The sequence below is a fragment of the Aotus nancymaae genome, unplaced genomic scaffold (genome assembly GCF_030222135.1).
Source record: "Aotus nancymaae isolate 86718 unplaced genomic scaffold, 86718_ANA_hifiasm-v0.15.2.pri h1tg000089l, whole genome shotgun sequence".
NCBI classification, from domain to species: domain Eukaryota; kingdom Metazoa; phylum Chordata; class Mammalia; order Primates; family Aotidae; genus Aotus; species Aotus nancymaae.
This window is the reverse complement of record NW_026988504.1, coordinates 7,235,699-7,252,328: the sequence shown is the minus strand read 5'-3', so window position 1 is coordinate 7,252,328 and position 16,630 is coordinate 7,235,699. Positions and strand designations below refer to the sequence as shown.

At 53.3% G+C, this 16,630-nt stretch overlaps 1 protein-coding gene across 2 annotated transcripts; it reads right to left on the bottom strand.

Moving 5' to 3' along the window:
• Positions 1-19: 19 nt before the first annotated feature.
• Positions 20-9,123, bottom strand: WBP2 (WW domain binding protein 2). 2 transcript variants are annotated; one of them, XM_064369140.1, is made up of 8 exons: positions 8,881-9,123; positions 6,127-6,235; positions 3,859-3,994; positions 2,821-2,913; positions 2,060-2,194; positions 1,755-1,877; positions 1,199-1,275; positions 20-1,082 (listed from the first exon to the last, which is right to left on the bottom strand). In XM_064369140.1, the coding sequence occupies exons 1-8, from the start codon at positions 8,937-8,939 to the stop codon at positions 1,029-1,031; spliced, it is 786 nt and encodes a 261-aa protein (XP_064225210.1). In that variant the 5' UTR covers positions 8,940-9,123; the 3' UTR covers positions 20-1,028. The 2 variants fall into 2 exon arrangements, with proteins under 2 accessions (XP_064225210.1, XP_064225211.1); XM_064369141.1 differs by lacking the exon at positions 2,060-2,194 and having other exon boundaries at positions 8,881-9,007.
• Between the last annotated feature and the right edge of the window lie 7,507 nt (positions 9,124-16,630).

The following is a 16,630-nucleotide window of genomic DNA, read 5'->3' as shown; positions in this document are numbered from 1 at the left end:
CACGCAGAGCCAGAAAGGGTCCAGTTATTTCACTTTTACTATTTCACATTTTCAGCAAACAAGTCAAGATGCAAACAGGGTTTATTTCACATTAATATATTAACTGGATTTTTTGTCAAATAAATAGGGAATTCTCTTTAAATAACCATCTCCTCACTTCACGGCTGGTCCAGGAACAAACAAGAGCGAGTGTTAGAGCATCCAGGGGCACGAACAAAGCTTACGGGGGAGAAGCAGGCTGGGAGGCTGGCGGCAGGTCCCGGGCGGCTCACAGGGTGGGGGGCCCTTGTTCCCCGCCCACCCAGCAGCCTCCAAGTGGACAGACAAGCATTCTCCAGTTCCAGTCAGGAAGTCCCTTCTAGAGGGAGGTGACAGGGGAGGGAATGCAAATTCCAGAAACACCAGCAGAAGGCAGACGGGCTTCCTTCCGGCCTCAGTGGCCCTGCCCCAATGCCACCCAAGCCCTGGGAGCTCATTTTACAGCTTTCAAAGGTCACACAGGTGACAACAGCATGATGCAGGACAGGGAAGGGAAGAGAGGGTGGCTAAGTGGAATGTGGGCATGGTGGCCTTCTGAGACCAGCACAGACCAGCGGAGGGAATGTGAGCGGGGCCTGGCAGCCTGGGAAGATGCCTGGCTGGTCTGAAGTGGCTCATGAGGCTGTGTAGCAGTGGCTGACAGACTGAGGGAGGTGGACTGCAGCGGAGGAGGTGGCCAGAGAGTCCCTTTGAGGGGAGAAGCTATGAGAGTGAAACAGGAACAGGGGATGCCCCGTGCTCCCAGGAGAACCCCAGATGGTGAGGGGGCACACTGGGCAGTGTCATGGGCTCCGGGCTGGCATGGGAAGCTGGGCGGCGCCTCTCCCGAGGCCAGGGGCCTTAATGTCCCACAATAGTTCCTGGTAATTGTTTATGATCAGACCTGGAGGGAGAACAAGGCATCCCCTCCCCTCCCCCAACCCCAGTGCGGCCCTGATGGGAGGGGTAGGATAGAGAGATGAGGGTGGGAGGCAGGGAGGCAGGAGGGCCTACTGGGTCTTCTTATCTTCCGGTGGGTAGTAGGGAGGTGGCGGTGGCTGGCTCTAAAGAAGGGAGAAAAGGAAGGTTCTCGTTAGGTTTAAAGCAAGACGCAGTCTTCCCCCATAGTTCCCAGCATCTACGGCTGTGGGGCTGCATCGGCGCAGCCGTGACCTCTCACCGTGGGCATGTAGACGTTATGAGGGTTGCCTGGGTTGTAATAGGCGCTGGCAGCGGCTTCGGCGGCCTTGGCTTCGGCTGTGAGAGCAAACACACCCGGTGTCGGTGACAAGTTCTCCCCTCCTCCTGAGTTCAGCCAGAGACCCTGGGCCCCCACGGCTCAGGGCAGCTGGTGCTGGGGGTCCAGTCCCACCAATAACAGCAGCAGGTGAGGCTTCCTGAGCACTTGCCATGTGCTGGCATCTCGTGTCTCACCTCAGCTAATCCCTGAGCCAACCCCACCAGGGTGCCACTGTGACCAGCTAAGCGCAGATGAGGACCGAGGCACACAGGGTGACCCTCCCCGCCAAGGGCGCATGGCTGGCTAAGGGATGGGGGTGGGGCCGGACTCTAGCTCTGAACCACCAGCCTGCGGCCCTGCTGGGCCCCTGGGGTAGCCCAGAGGCCATCCATCCTCTGTGGCTCCCAGCAGGCTCTGGCCATTCTGAGGCTCTCTGTGCGACCTTGGGGAGGAGAAGGCTGGTCCCGAAGGGCTGCCAGCACCCAAGGGCCCTCACCTGCAGGAGTGGAGGGGACATCAGGGCCGCTGACCGGAGGCTCCATGGGCCCGGGGTAGGGCGGTGGTGGGGGCTGCACATATCCCATGGCCCCGTCCATCATGGGAGGTCCTGGATAGAACTCTGCTCGGCAAGAGAGTGACAGAGAACCGGTGAGCACCCCGGCTGCGGCCCCCTCTGAGGGCTGGCACCCCTCAGGCCTCTCTAGCTCTTCATCAGTTCAAGGAGTGAAGTCTCCCTGGCCTGGGCGGAGCCTGGGTGGGTGGGCTCGTGAGGGGAGGGTGGGCAGCAAAGGACACACTCACCAGGCGGGGGCGGTGGATAGGGGTAGCCAGGAGGGCAGGGATACATTCCATTGGCGACTGGCGGGGGATAGACATAGGCCCCGCTGGGCATGTAAGAGTAGCCATAGGCTCCATTGGGGGCTTCACCTCTGGAGGCTACAAGTACAAGGGGAGAGAGAAATGAGCGTGGCCTGCCGGGGTCGGGAGACGGCGGGCGCTGCCTGCAGAAGGGAGCTACGGGTGCCGGGAACGTGCCCAGCAGACATGCCCTGCCCGCCCCACTCCACTCTCCGCCCACACTCGGGGCTGCCTTGCTCAGGGATGGGGTGATGAGGAGGATGGGAGAGGTCAGAGCCAGGGCAAGGCAAGGGTGGAGGGGTGGACGGAGGCCAGCAGAGAGGCTGGGGCTGGGGTAGGGATGAGCTGGCGGAGGATGTCTGCTGGGCCCGTCGCTCGGTCATCTGAAATGGCTGCGAAACCGCAGTTCAATGGTTGGGTTGGGTGTGTGTTTTCTGAGGCCATCGTGAAAGGCCCTTGAGTCCAAACTGCTTTGTCAGAATGCCATCCAGCTGCTCCTGACAGGGAAGCACAGCCTCTGAGGTACAGGACAGAGCTGATGCCCGCTACAGCTTTTCTTCCCAGCTCCTAGGCCTGGTCAGCCTGGTGCCCAGACACTTACCTCCTAGGTGCTTAACAAAGCAAATCAAAAATGAAGCAAACCCAAACCAATCCCCTTCCATGTTCAATGTGGCCTTGGCTCCTAATCTTCGGAGCCTGGATACCTTGAGATGCCACCTGGAGCATCCGCTGTCCGAACTCTATGGCGCCCCCTGCCGTGAACGTCAGCTTGTAGGAAGCAGAGCCTTCCCAGCCACCTGCGAGGGGAAAGACAGTGGATAAACAGCGCAGGCAAAGAAAATCCATGCCCAAAGAGACGGCTGTTTTCATCTCCAGGGCACCATCCAGCGCCCAGGAGGCTGCAGGGACTGGGCCTGCACTGTGATGGGGACTTCCCGGTGCGTGGCTTCCAGCCTGCTGCCTGCGTAAGAGCCTGGCCCTGCCGTGCTGCTTCCTCCTTTGGAACAGGGGCCTTTCTTCCTGGAACAAGCCTGTCCTCCTACCCTGGCCCAATATGTCCCACAGGAGCCAAGGGTGCCCTGCTTTGGTTTTAGAACTAACATCAAGGTTTCTCTCCCTTCCCAGCCAAGCCCGGCAGCTCCACAGGAACAAGCCCACTTGGCATTAACCGACCTTGACATTCAGAGCAGATCTCTTGCCCTAATGGGGCCCAAGGATGGACCCCGGCCCCTCTACTTTGACTTCTGCACAAAGGAGGACCAAGAGCACCTCAATAGCAAGGGTGGGTCTGGCTGGGGGTGAAGGGGAAGGCGAGTTCAATGCAGAGGTCTCTGGGGCCTGCCAAAAGGCCAGCCCCAAAGCGGGGTGACCCTGGCTTCCCAGAGGCAGCTGCCTCTTCCTGGTTCTCAAGAAAACGCCCCTCTGAAGAGCCTCATTGATGCAGCTCCTTCCTGAGTCTGAAATTTGTATGCACTTGCCAAGTCGCACTAAGCATCTTGACTCAGTCTGCAGGCTTCTGTGGACTTCACGCTCTGAAAAGCTGATCTGAGCCGCCGCCTTTAACGCCAACATTTTCCCCAGCTCTTGGCAACCAAACCCCACCAGCTGGCAGCACAGAGCTGGGAAGAGGTCACGGCTAGGGCGATACGGGTCTGAAGGGGACACTCCCACGGCAGCAGTCAGAAGCTCCCACGGCACCTCCCTGGAGGCCCCATCCGGGTCCCTGAGTCCCCATCACCTACCTCCCGCTTCGGCCTTCACTGTTCCCTTGATGTAGTTTGCACCAAACACAGGCTGCTTGATCTCACAGTCTTTCATGAGATAAAATGGCATCATGAAGGACTGCATGGCATCCTTCCCCTTGGACAGAAAGATGACCTGCAGGGAGACAGGGTGAGGCCGTCAGCACCGGAAGCACAGCCCGTGTGCCACGCTTCCTGCCTGCTTCCTGAGAGTGACGAATCCACTTCCAGTGCCGGGGTCCAGCAGCCCCACGGCTCTCTCTGTGCCAGACACTCTTGGAGAGAGCTCTGGAAAGAGAAAGGGCTTACCGCAGCCTGGGGAGGCCAAGCTCAAGTACGCGGGAGAAACACGTGCTGGTCAAGACAGTATGAGCAGGGCAGACTGCTCTGTCACTGACGTGGTGGTGGGGCAGTGGTGGCGGTGGTGCCTAAGTGAGGGGGTCACAAAGCTAGGGAAGGACAGGCAGTGGCGAGGCAGGGATGGGCTCCTGAAAGGGGAGGATCTCCAGCCTCAGCTCCTCAGAACTGAGAGTGATGGCGCAGCAGGTCGTTAGCTCCCAGCAAGGGGGGCTAGAAACAGCAACACACACTCTCCATCTGTGCCTGGAACAACCCTTGGGTTTTATTTATTTTTTTTGAGACAGAGTCTCACTCTGTCACCCAGGCTGGAGTGTAGTGGACCCATCTTGGCTCACTGCAGCCTCTGCCTCCCGGGTTCAAGCGATTTTCCTGCCTCAGCCTCCCGAGTAGCTGGGATTACGGGCAAGCACCACAACGCCTGGCCAATTTTTGTATTTTTAGTAGAGACAGGGTTTCGCCATGTTGGCCAGGCTGGTCTGTAACTCCTGACCTCAGGTGATCCACCTGCCTTGGCCTCCCAAAGTGCTAAGATTACAGGTGTGAGCCACCGCACACCGCCAGAGTTTTAAACCCATGACTTTAATCTGTGACTGAAGATGCCAACTTGAGCCTCCAGAGATGGGGTTTTGAGACTCCCCTGTCTCTGCTAAGTCATGGAGATTAAAACTTGAAAACGTGCTCCTCTTTTACCAGCTGTCTTTGAGTCTAAGTCTTTTTTTGGGAGGGGGCAGAGTCTCACTCTGTTGCCCAGGCTGGAGTGCAGTGGCACAATCCCAGCTCAATCCAGCCTCAGCCTCCCCTGGCTCCAGTGATCCTCCACCTCCACCTCTCAGGTAGCTGGGACTACAGGCATGTGCTAGCACACCCAGTTAATTTTTATATTTTTTTGTAGAGATGCGGTTTCGCCATGTTGCCCAGGCTGGTCTCGAACTCCTGAGCTCAGGTGATCCATCTGCCTTGGCCTCCCAAAGTGCTAGGATTACAGGCATGAGCCACCACACCGGCCTGTCTTTGAGTCTAAGTCTTGAGTAGCCACAGCAACAATCCTTTTCCAAGAATATGCATTTGTATTTCTCAACCTCTCAGAGTCCACATGGGTAACTCTCAGGCAAGGCCCGTTCTGCAGCCTGGCATTTGTCATTCTGTGGGGCGGTACTGGGCTCTCTGCCCAGCCTGGAGGCTGTGTCATACAACTGTACCCTGTTTACCGCATTTCTCACTCAGGATATGCACAAGGCTTCGTGAGCTACTCTCACAGAAAACAAAATATCCACAATAATAATCTCTGGCCTCCAGGCCCAAGTCCTCCCAGCGGCTGCATCCAACTCTAACAGAGATTTTGCTGCAGCAGCTCTGAAATTTACATGGGTTCACTGCCCAGTGGTCAGGTCAGTTACACGAAGAGCCTGGTGGTTCTAAAATCCAGGAGTATGTGACAGAGAAACAGGCAGAGTGAGGCACTAACATTCACCAGGGTTCAGAGGCCACCTGACTATGAGGCTGAGATGGACTTAAGGCTAAGACTCCCATCACTAGACCAGGCGCAGTGGCTCACGCCTGTAATCCCAACACTTTGGGAGGCCGAGGCGGGCAGACTGCCTGAGGTCAGGAGTTCGAGACCAGCCTGGCTAACATGGCGAAACCTGTCTCTACTAAAAATACAAAAATTAGCAGGGCGGGGTGGTGCATACCTGTAATCCCACCTACTTGGGAGGCTGAGGCAGAAGAATCGAATCTCTTGAACCCAGGAGGTGGAGGTTGCAGTGAACCGAGATCACGCCACTGCACTCTAGCCTGGGCGGCAGAGCAAGACTCCATCTCAAAAAAAAAAAAAAAGAAAGAAAGACTCACATCACCTCCAACAGCAGCAACGAGCCTCTAAAGCAGCTGTCCTGCTGTGCAACTCACCCGGTAAGGGGTAAGGTAGACGGTGCCTTTCTTGGTCCCTTTGAAGGCTTCTGGCACGTTCTTCATGTCATTGAATGTGAGTTCCACATGATCATAGGACATTAGGATGCTGGGTGAGAAAAGAGGAAAAGCCTTGGTCAGACAGTATGGAGATGTGGTATCACCCAGACTCTGGGCCTTTCTCCCAAGCAGCTGTCCAGCTCATCAGCTCTCTTAACCGTCTCAACAGTGCTGCATTAAAGCCATTCACAGGGCCAGGCGCGGTGGCTCACACTTTGGGAAACTGAGGCGGGTGGACCGCCTGAGCCCAGGAGTTTGAGACCAGACTGGCTAACATGGTGAGGCCCCATCTCTACAAAAAAAAAAACAAAAAACTAAAAACTAAAAACTAAAAAAAAACAAACAAAAAAACCCATTACTACAGCCATGGAAGAAATGAGCAGGTTGGGGTTCTATAAAATTTCCCAAACCCCGCTTGCACAGCCCCCAAATGATCACCATTGCTGCAGAGCTACAGGGCTCTGGAGAGGCCATCGTCCCCCAAGCAGGTTAGATAAGCTGGCTTAACTCTTCTATTTTCTTTTAAGTCCTTGTGATGGATGTTGTTTCTGTTGGTTTGCTTTTCAAGCCTAATATATAAACACGTCTAAGAGATAACTGTACACATCACAGTAGGACCACCTTCAGGGTTCGTTTAAACCTGGGTTCTTGAGCTGGTTCTGCAGGAAAGTCTGTCCATGAAGCCCTTGAGATGATCGTGTACGTCATATGTGCATTTTTGTGGGAGAAGAGTTCACAGTTTTCATCATTCTCAAAGGAGTTCATGACTTGAAGAATAAAGTTCACTATTTATCAATTTTTTTCTTTCTTTTTTTTTTTTTTTGAGATGGAGTTTCACCCTTGTCGCCCAGGCTGGAGTGCAGTGGCACGATCTCAGCTCACTGCAACCTCTGCCTCCTGGGTTCAAGCTATCTTCCTGCCTCTACCTCCCAAGTAGCTGGGATTACAGGCATGCACCACCATGCCTGGCTAATTTTTTTGTATTTAGTAGAAACAGGGTTTCACCATGTTGGTCAGGCTGGTCTCAAACTCCTGACCTCAGGTGATCCACCCGCCTTGGCCTCCCAAAGTGCTGGGATTACAGGCGTGAGCCACCATGCCCGGCCTAATTATCAAAATTTGAATACTGGACTTAAACTTCAATTGTTATAGATACAACTTATTCAGACAGGAGGCTGAAGCACTTTCTAAAACAAGGCACACCTTATTTAGCAGGACTGAGCCTAAGCCAGGTAGAAGGCCCAGCAAGATAGATACAGTCTTGTCTCAGAAAGTTCCACAGAGACAGAAAGAACGGTCCCCAGAGATGTTGCCAAATGGTATGAAAAGCTGGCTGGGCCTGGGAACTGACTCACACAGAGATGCAACAAGCCAGTGTGAGGTGTCTCTGATTACAGGATAAAAAGGTTCACACGGTTCTGTTTGTCTTCTGCCTCCCCCCATATATCACAACTTTCTCTGACAGGGGACGGGTAAGTGGGAAACCACTGGTATAAAAAAAAAGAGAAGTACCTCTCAGAGAAAAGAAGGAATTACCAGAAACAGGCTGCACCCATCACACTCCGAGCAGGTAAAATAGAGGGAAAGTGAGCATCCTGTGGTCTGGGTCACTCTAGGTATTTTCCTCTGACTCATCAAACATTCCCAAGTCACAGGGCACCTGCATGCTGGCCTTAGCTGGGTACAGGGCTCTGACTCCACCATGTCCCCTTTGGGGATGCAGATGCCTCCTAAGCTCCTTCAAGAGGTATTTCATGGTTGGCATAGTTCAACCCAGGGCTGGCTGGTCTGATTTTCTTTTCTTTTTTTTTTTTTTCTAACCATGGAATCACAGAATGATCTGATTTTCAATACTCAAGGAACAAAAGAAGAGAGAAGCCATTTGAGGAGCCCTGAGGTTGAAGAAGAGACAGAATGCAATGAGCAAGGGGTGGGGAGGGTGGAGTAGAAAGAACCTTGAATTAGGAGACCTCTGCCTTCAGGGGTGACTCAAACCAACAGGCATTCAAGAGAGAGGTAAGGGACTGACTTTACGGACCCACACAGTGCCAGGAACTGTCAGACATCTGACAAACGTCACCTGCTTAATTTCACCTCTGGGGCCTCAGTTTCTTACCTGGAACCTGATCGGTTCTGGAACATACTGGAAGCCTGTATGATGGTAGTTAATCCTATTAACTTTGGAGTCAAGACTCCTTTCCTGGAATTGCCGTCTCTGTTACTTACAGAGTTGTGATTTCGGGTAAGTTACTTAACCTTTCTGTGCCCCACTTTACCTACCTGTGAAATGTGGACAGTAGTAGACTGTACCGCACAAAATTTTATTAAATAAGGTAGAAAAGGCGCAGAGTCTGACACGTAGTAACGTTGTAGACGTTCAATAAATGACAATTATTTTTGTTTGGGGATCCTCCCAGCTACTAAAGTTACAACTCTGGGAAGGGGTTCAAGAATCACCCCTAGGCCCCACCGGTCGTTCCACCCCCAATTCCCAGCTGACAGCAACCTCCCGGCCCTCCCCCACGGCCCACCCACCTTCCTTCAACCCCGCCCCCAGCCGTTCCCCTCCAACCTCACTCCATCAGTGCTCCCTCTTCAGGGGCTTATTCCCCGCCGCCCGCCGCCCGCCGCCCGCCGCCCACTTCCTCAACACCCGAACTTTGGTTCTCCAGGTTCCTTCCGCAGTGTTTTCACCTTTCGGTGTTGTTGACGATCACTCCGCCGCCCTCCGAGTGATTCTTGTTAAGCGCCATAGTCTCTCCGACAGGGGTCCCGAGACTCACAACGCAGTGCGCTTGCGCTCGTCTTCGGCCCGCCCCTAGTGGCGTCTTGTTATTAGAGTCAGCCAATCACAGCTCCAGCTCGGAGGCTGGCCCAACCACCTGACCCGAGCGTCACGTGGTAATAGTATACTCCCTCTCCCTTCCCCCGTTCCGCCTGCGTAACAAACAAGATGAAGACTACGATTCCCAGCAGGCAACTCCCCCGAAACCTCGGCCTCTCCCTATGCTGAAGGAAGGATGCATTCTGGAACTTGTAGTCTCCTGGACCATAGGCCGGAATTGGCTCCATAATTTGCATAACCAATCAGCTTGTGCCATCCCCACCCCGCCTCCCTAGCGGGACCTAAGTAAACAGCCTTCTGGCAGGGGCGCAGTCCTGGGGGTCTGCTCCCGCGTATGGGAAGTTTAGCCGGCCGAGTGCGACCTGGGCATGTTGTGGTATCGCCGAGCAGTCCTCTGATAGATGGGGCGCCTTCGTTCACTCAGCAGATGTTTATGGGGCGCTTGTGTGACTCTGGGGCGTTTAGCTGAGCCCGAGGTCCCGGCTCTTGGGGACGCAGTGGGCTGGCGGCGTCGGATCACCCCGTCATCCGTCTCACCAATCCCAGCCCAGAGCCCGGGGGGCAGGGAGAGTCCCGCGTCGGGAGGGGAGGTCGGGTGCGCCTCGTCTGGATCCTACCATGTTCGCGAGCTCGCCGGGCGCCCCTTGCAGCCTCCGCGCCGGCCTCGCGGTGGCGCCGTTTCCTCAAGGGCGCCCAGCGGGGGCCCGGCCGGAAGATTGAAGGCTGAGTGGGACTGGGCACGGCGCGAGACCGGCAGCCTCATAACTAGGACTTACAGAATAGGGCTGACTCATGCCAGCTCGTGACCCAGCCCTGGGCATCCTCCACGGGGCAGCTGTCATTCCCTAACCGCCCCCCACAAACCCCCGCACTTCCAAGCTGAATCTGTGAGGCGGAAAGAGGGGGCTGCACTCCCAACGTGGTGGTTCCGGTACTCGTTAATCTTAAGGATCAGAGTTTGCTTTTCAGCAGACAGTTGCTTTCCTGACCCGCGGGGGCCAACCTCGCGATCCACCTGCTTGACTTCGCTTTCCAGGGAGGTCTCCTATGTGAAGGAACAAAACTGCCTCACTAGAAAAGATCAGGAAACAGCAGCCTTCTGCGAGGTCCTGTGCAAGACTAGGTTGGACCTTGGAGGACAAGTACAGTGGATTAAGGATGGTGATAATGAGACCTGCCCCAATGGTTAGATGTATTTTGTGGCACCTGCAACCTCTGCAGTCTTTAAAAAGAATGAAGTGGGGGCCGGGCGAGGTGGCTCACGCCTATAATCCCAACACTTTGGGAGGCCAAGGCGGGTGGATCACGAGGTCAAGAGATCGAGACCATCCTGGTCAACAAGGTGAAACCCCGTCTCTACTAAAAAATACAAAAATTAGCTGGGCATGGTGGCGCACGCCTGTAGTCCCAGCTGCTCGGGAGGCTGAGGCAGGAGAATTGCTTGAACCCAGGAGGCGGAGGTTGCGGTGAGCCAAGATCGCGCCATTGCACTCCAGCTTGGGTTACAAGAGTGAAACTCTGTCTCAAAAAAAAAAAAAGTCAGACTATGTCCTGATATGGAAAGGTTGTCAAAGGTTATTAAGCACAGAATGCTGAATAAATATAGTATACAGAATGCTGTATAAATATGAATATAGTATAAATATAGTATACTGTATAAATATACAGAATGCTGTATAAAAACAGGCTGGCTGTGATGGTTCACACACTTTCGGAGGCCAAGGTGGGCGGATCACCTGAAGTCAGGAGTTTGAGACCAGCCTGACCAGCATGGAGAAACTCCATCTCTACTAAAAATACACAATTAGCCGGGCGTGGTGGCACATGCCTGTAATCCCAGCTCCTCGGGAGGCTGAGGCAGGAGAATCACTTGAACCTGGGAGGCGGAGGTTTCAGTGAGCCAAGATCGCCCAAGTGGGCTCCAGCCTGGGGGACAAGGGAAGACTCTGTCTCAAAGAAAAAAAAAAAAAAAAGGAAAATCCCCCCAGCAAAGGGTATAGAGCATTGGCTGTTTTAAGGACCATAGATGGGAAGACGGGGACAGCCTGCCCGCCCCACTCCCACTCCTTTGCCAAATAGGTTGGAGGTAGAGGCAGGTTCAGGTTTTGCCAGGCTTTGAAGCTTACACAATTTTGGAGGCTCTTTTGGTTGTTGATGTTTTTGTTTTTGCGACAGGGTTTCACTCTGTCACCCAGGTGCAATCATAGCTCACTGCCTCCACAGAACTCCTAGACTCAAGTGAGCTGGAGGCTCTTTTTTTTTTTTTTTTTTTTTTTTGAGACGGAGTTTCGCTCTTGTTACCCAGGCTGGAGTGCAATGGCGCGATCTCGGCTCACCGCAACCTCCGCCTCCTGGGTTCAGGCAATTCTCCTGCCTCAGCCTCCTGAGTAGCTGGGATTACAGGCACATGCCACCATGCCCAGCTAATTTTTTGGATTTTTAGTAGAGACGGGGTTTCACCATGTTGACCAGGATGGTCTCGATCTCTTGACCTCGTGATCCACCCACCTTGGCCTCCCAAAGTGCTGGGATTACAGGCGTGAGCCACCGCGCCCGGCCCCTGGAGGCTCTTTTTAAGAAATAAAATACGCAGGCCGGGCACGGTGGCTCACACCTATAATCCCAGCACTTTGGGAGGCTGAGGTGGGCAGATCACCTGAGGTCAGGAGTTTGAGACTAGCCTGGCCAACATGGTGAAACCCGTCTCTACTAAAAACACAAAAAATTAGCTGAGCATGGTGGCGGGTGCCAGTAATCCCAGCTATTTGGGAGTCTGAGGCAGGAAAATCACTTAAACCCAGGAGGCAGAGGTTGCAGGGAGCTGAGATCACATCATGGCACGCCTGGCAACAAGAGCGAAACTTCGTCTCAAAAAAAAAAAAAAAGAAAGAAAATACACAATTATGCATTCACAAAGCTGTGGCCACATTGAGGCCTCCTGACAGGAAGGGAAATGGCAAGAAGAGGAAGTTGCAGTGGAGAGATAGTGAGCTTGACCGGCTCCAGCTACAACGTCCAGAAGTTTTAAGTTTTACAAAAACATATGACCACATGAACACACTGCTTGGGCAGCTCCCGTGACTTGGGGTGTGGGGGCTGGTAGCTACCAGAACTGGAGAACTCAGGTTCAAGCGATTCTTGTGCCTCAGCCTCCCGAGTACCTGGGACTATAGGTATGTGCCACCAAGGCTGGCTAAGTTTTGTATTTTCAGTAGAGACAGGGTTTCGCCATGTTGCCCAGGCTGGTGTCAAACTCCTGACCTCAAGTGATCTGCCCACCTCAGCTTCCCAAAAGTGTTAGGATTACAGGTGTGAGCCACCGTGCCCAGCCCTGGTCACCTCTTGACCCCCAATAAGATTAATCTGTTTGCTCCAGTGAGCGAAATTAATACCATTTTTGCTGACCAAATCACTTTTTATGTGTGCCATGACATAAAAAAGGTTGGCAGGCCGGGCATGATGGCTCATGCCTATAATTTCAGCACTTTGGGAGGCTGAGGTGGGCAGATCATGAGGTCAGGAGTTCACGACCAACCTGACCAATATGGTGAAACCCCGTCTCTTCTAAAAATACAAAAATTAGCCAGGCATGGTGGCATGCACCTGTAATCCCAGCTACTCAGGAGGCTGAGGCAGGAGAATCGCTTGAACTCGGGAAGCAGAGGTTGCAGTGAGCTGAGATTGTGCCACTGCACTCCAGCCTGGGTGACAGAGGAAGACTCTGTCTCAAAAAAGATTGGCAGGTCCGTAGAGGTGGCGCGGTGGCATGGTGGCACATGCCTGTAATCCCAGCATTTTGGGAGATTGAGGCAGGAGACTTGCTTCAGCCCAGGAGTTTGAGACCAGCCTGGGCAACACAGTAAGACCCTGTCTCTAAAACTTAGAAAAACAAACAAAAGAAAGGTTGGCAGCATTTACCAGACAGTGGCTATTTTTCCTTACCTTGACCCATAGTAAAAATATACATGGCTTGAGCCCAGGAGATTGAGATCAGCCTGGGTGACAGAGCGAAGCCCTGTTTCACATTGTCACTCGGGCTGGAGTGGTGCAATCACGGCCCACTGCACCTTTAAGCTCCTGGGCTCGAGCAGTCTTCTTACCTCAGCCTCCCGAGTAGTTGGGACTACAAGTGCACGTCACCAGGCTTGGCTAGTTTTTAAATTTTTTTGTAGAGATGGGGTCCCATTATGTTGCCCAGGCTGGTCTTGAACTCCTGGCATCAAGCAGTGGTCCTGCCTCAGCCTCCTAAGTAGCCGATTACAGGCCATACCATCACCACATGCTGCTTAATTTGTATTTTGTAGTGTGACATATTCTGAAACTTTCTATTGTATTTTGCCATCTTAAAAAATTGCTGCAAGGTCTGGGCATGGTGGCTCGTGTCTGTAATCCCAGCACTTTGGGAGGCCGAGGCCGGTGGACCACCTGAGTTCAGGAGTTCAAGACCAGCCTGGCCAACATGGTGAAACCCCATCTCTACTAAAAATACATAAATTATCTGGGCATGGTGGCGCAGCGCCTGTAATCCCAGCTACACGAGAGGCTGAGGCAGGAGAATCGCTTGAACCTGGGAGGCGGAGGTTGCAATGAGTCGAGATCGTGCCATTGGAATCCAGCCTGGGCAAAAAGAGCAAAACTCCGTCTCAAAAAAAAAAAAGAAAAATTGCTTCCGGCATGGTGGCTCACAGTAGACACTTGAGGTCAGGAGTTTGAAACCAGCCTGGCCAACATGGTGAAACCCCCTCTCTTCTAAAAATACAAAAAATTAGCCAGGCTTGGTGGAGCGCACCTGTGGTCCCAGCTATTCAGTAGGCTGAGGTGGAAGGATTGCTTCAGACCCAGAGGCAGAGGTTGCAGTGAGCTGAGATCGCACGACTGCACTCCAGCCTGGCTGACAGAGTGAGACCCCATCTCAAAAAACAAAACAAAACAAAAACAACAATAAAACAGAGACTTGAAAGAGTAGCCCCAGGGAACTATCACCCAGCCCTCTGAGGCGAGGGTACGGGCCGGCTGGTGCTGCTGCCTGTGCCTCTGAAGGGAGCTCAGGGTAGCTGGTTCTGCAAGGATTGGAAAAAGTCGAAACTGGATTCAGCTGCTGCTAATGAACTGCAGCTGCCCCGGTGAAGATGCTTTCCTAGGTAAAATGCAGGCAAAACTAGTGAGCAGATGGGAAGCAGGGGCCTGCTCCAGCCCTGCAGCTCTTTCTAGCGCCCCCTGGTGGAAGAGCCTGGCGGGGAGCAGCGGGCAATGGAGAAATGTAGCTCTGCGGGAGGGTGGCTTACGCCTGTAATCACAGCAGTTTGGGAGGTTGAGGCAGGTGGATCATCTGAGGTCAGGAGTTCGAGACCAGCCATGGGCAACATGGTGAAACCCCGTATCTACTAAAAATACAAAAATTGGCAGGGTGCGGTGGCTCGCACCTGTAATCCCAGCACTTTGGGAGGCCGAGGTCAGTGGATCACGAGGTCAAGAGATCGAGACCAGCCTGGCCAACATGCTGAAACTCCATCTCTACTAAAAATACAAGAATTAGTTGGGCGTGGTGGTGCACCCTTGTAGTCCTAGCTACTCAGGAGGCTGAGGCAGGAGAATCGCTTGAACCCGAGAGGTGGAGGTTGCGATGAGCTGAGATTGTACTACTGCACTCCAGCCTGACGACAGAGCAAGACTTCATCTCAAAAAAAAAAAAGAAAGAAAGAAAGAAAGAAAATTATCCAGGCATGGTGGCGTGTGCCTGTAGTCCCAGCCACCTGGGAGGTTGAGGCAAGAGAATCACTGGAACCCGGATGGCGGAGGTTGCAGGGAGCCAAATTCGCACCACTACACTCCAGCCTGAACGACAGAGCCAGACTCCATCTCAAAAGTAATAATAAAAATAAAATTTAAAAAAACAAAGACATGTGGCTGAGTCCCAGCCAGACCATGAGGCTGAGTTGGGTGGGTGGGTGGGTGCGTGTTATGAGTTGAGTTCTGTCCTCCTCCCCCAGATTCACATGTTGAAGTCCTGACCGGCACCACCTCAGAAAGTGACCTTATTTGGAAATAGGTTTGTTGAAGACATCATTAGTTAAGATGAGGTCATTAGGGTAGGCCCTAAATCCAGCGTGACTGGTGCCCTTGTAAGAACAGGAAACTTGGACACGGACTCACACACAGGGGGAGGGCGGTGCAGAGAGGGAGGCAGAAAGCTACTAGGCACGGATTGCTACATACTGTCAACAAGCCACCAGAAGCAAGGAGAGCCGCAGGGGATGGATTGGGTGTCACAGTGCCAGAAGGATTCGACCCTGCCCACACCTTGATTCCGGATCTCCGGTCTCCAGCAGAGACAATACATTTGGATGGTTTAAGCCACCTAGCTTGTGGCATTTTGTTACAACAGCCCTAGCGGATTAATACGGCAGTTTTGGAGCTGAGAGTCAAGAATTTGGCATCATCCGCAAACTGTGCTTGGCCCGGGGGAGTAGGGCCTCAGCTGCAGCTAGGAGCACCTGGGCTTGAGTGGTGGGCATCTCAGCAGCAGCCCCCGTAGAGAGCAGACTAGACGCTCTCCCATCTGTGGCCTGGTGAGGTGGCTTATGCCTGTAATTCCAGTGCTTGGGAGGCCAAGGCAGGGATCACTTGAGGCCAGGAGTTCGAGACCAGCCTGGCCAATATGGTGAAACCCCGTCTCTACTAAAAATAAAAAATTAGCTGTGCATGGTGGGTGCCTGTAATCCCAGCTACTCTGGAGGCTGAGGCAGGAGAATCACTTAGAACCCGGTAGGTGGAGGTTGCAGTGAGCCGAGACTGTGCACAGAGAGAGACTCCATCTCAAATAATAATAATGATTCTACTGAGGGGGAAGACAGCGCCCCCATATACCTGAAGTTGAATTTCTTAGTTTCTTGGCAAAGGGCAGCTTATAATCACATTTTACTTGATGCAGGGAAACTACCCAAATGGACATTTCTTGTACCTGAGTATTGGGGAAGAAATCTGTGCTTGATACATCAAATCTTTTTCATTCAGCCAGTTGTCCTCTTGCTAATTACCAGCGAGAGAAAGTAATCTCCTGGTAAGTCGCTGGTAAACTTTCTGCCACTCACCGTTGGTTGCTCTGCTGCGCAGTGGCAAATGCCATGTGAGGCGTTGGTGATGTTTGGTGACGTGGAAGTGGGCTATTTTGGGTGAGTCCTTTTTGGCTGTGGGTATTTCAAGAACCCAAGTTCCCTGCTCTCTCATCAGAGGCAGGGCCAGCACATGATCTGGGGCTGTTTCTGGTTGCTATAGAGATGGGCCCCACCCAGAGGTTCCTGCTGGGACCTCCTGGCTCTGTCAAGTTCAATTTCCCCAGACACAGCTGCAAGGCCTGTTCTGAGCCGTTCCTGCTGCAGGAGTGTTTATATGCGGTCATTGTGCATTTCCACTTCTGAGCCTCCAAAACCACAGAAAGCCAGAAAGGGGCGGTGTGACCTCTGAAGATGTCCGCATCCCAGTACTGAGGGGCCTTGGCTGGAGGGACCCTCCTGCACCAAAGAGCAGGAGGGAAGGAGGAACCAGGGGAGGTGCTTGGGCGTCTGGCCCCTCCCTGCTGTTATATTTCTGGGTCCACCT

Bases quoted from the DNA above. Each gene is read 5' to 3' on its own strand.
- WBP2 (XM_064369140.1), bottom strand. From the start codon at position 8,939: ATGGCGCTTAACAAGAATCACTCGGAGGGCGGCGGAGTGATCGTCAAC. The intron at 2,914-3,858 runs GTAGGTGATGGG...TTCCCCTCGCAG, and splicing joins AGTGAAGGCCGAAGCGGGAG to GTGGCTGGGAAGGCTCTGCT. The intron at 1,878-2,059 runs GTGAGTGTGTCC...CTTGCCGAGCAG, and splicing joins CTATCCACCGCCCCCGCCTG to AGTTCTATCCAGGACCTCCC.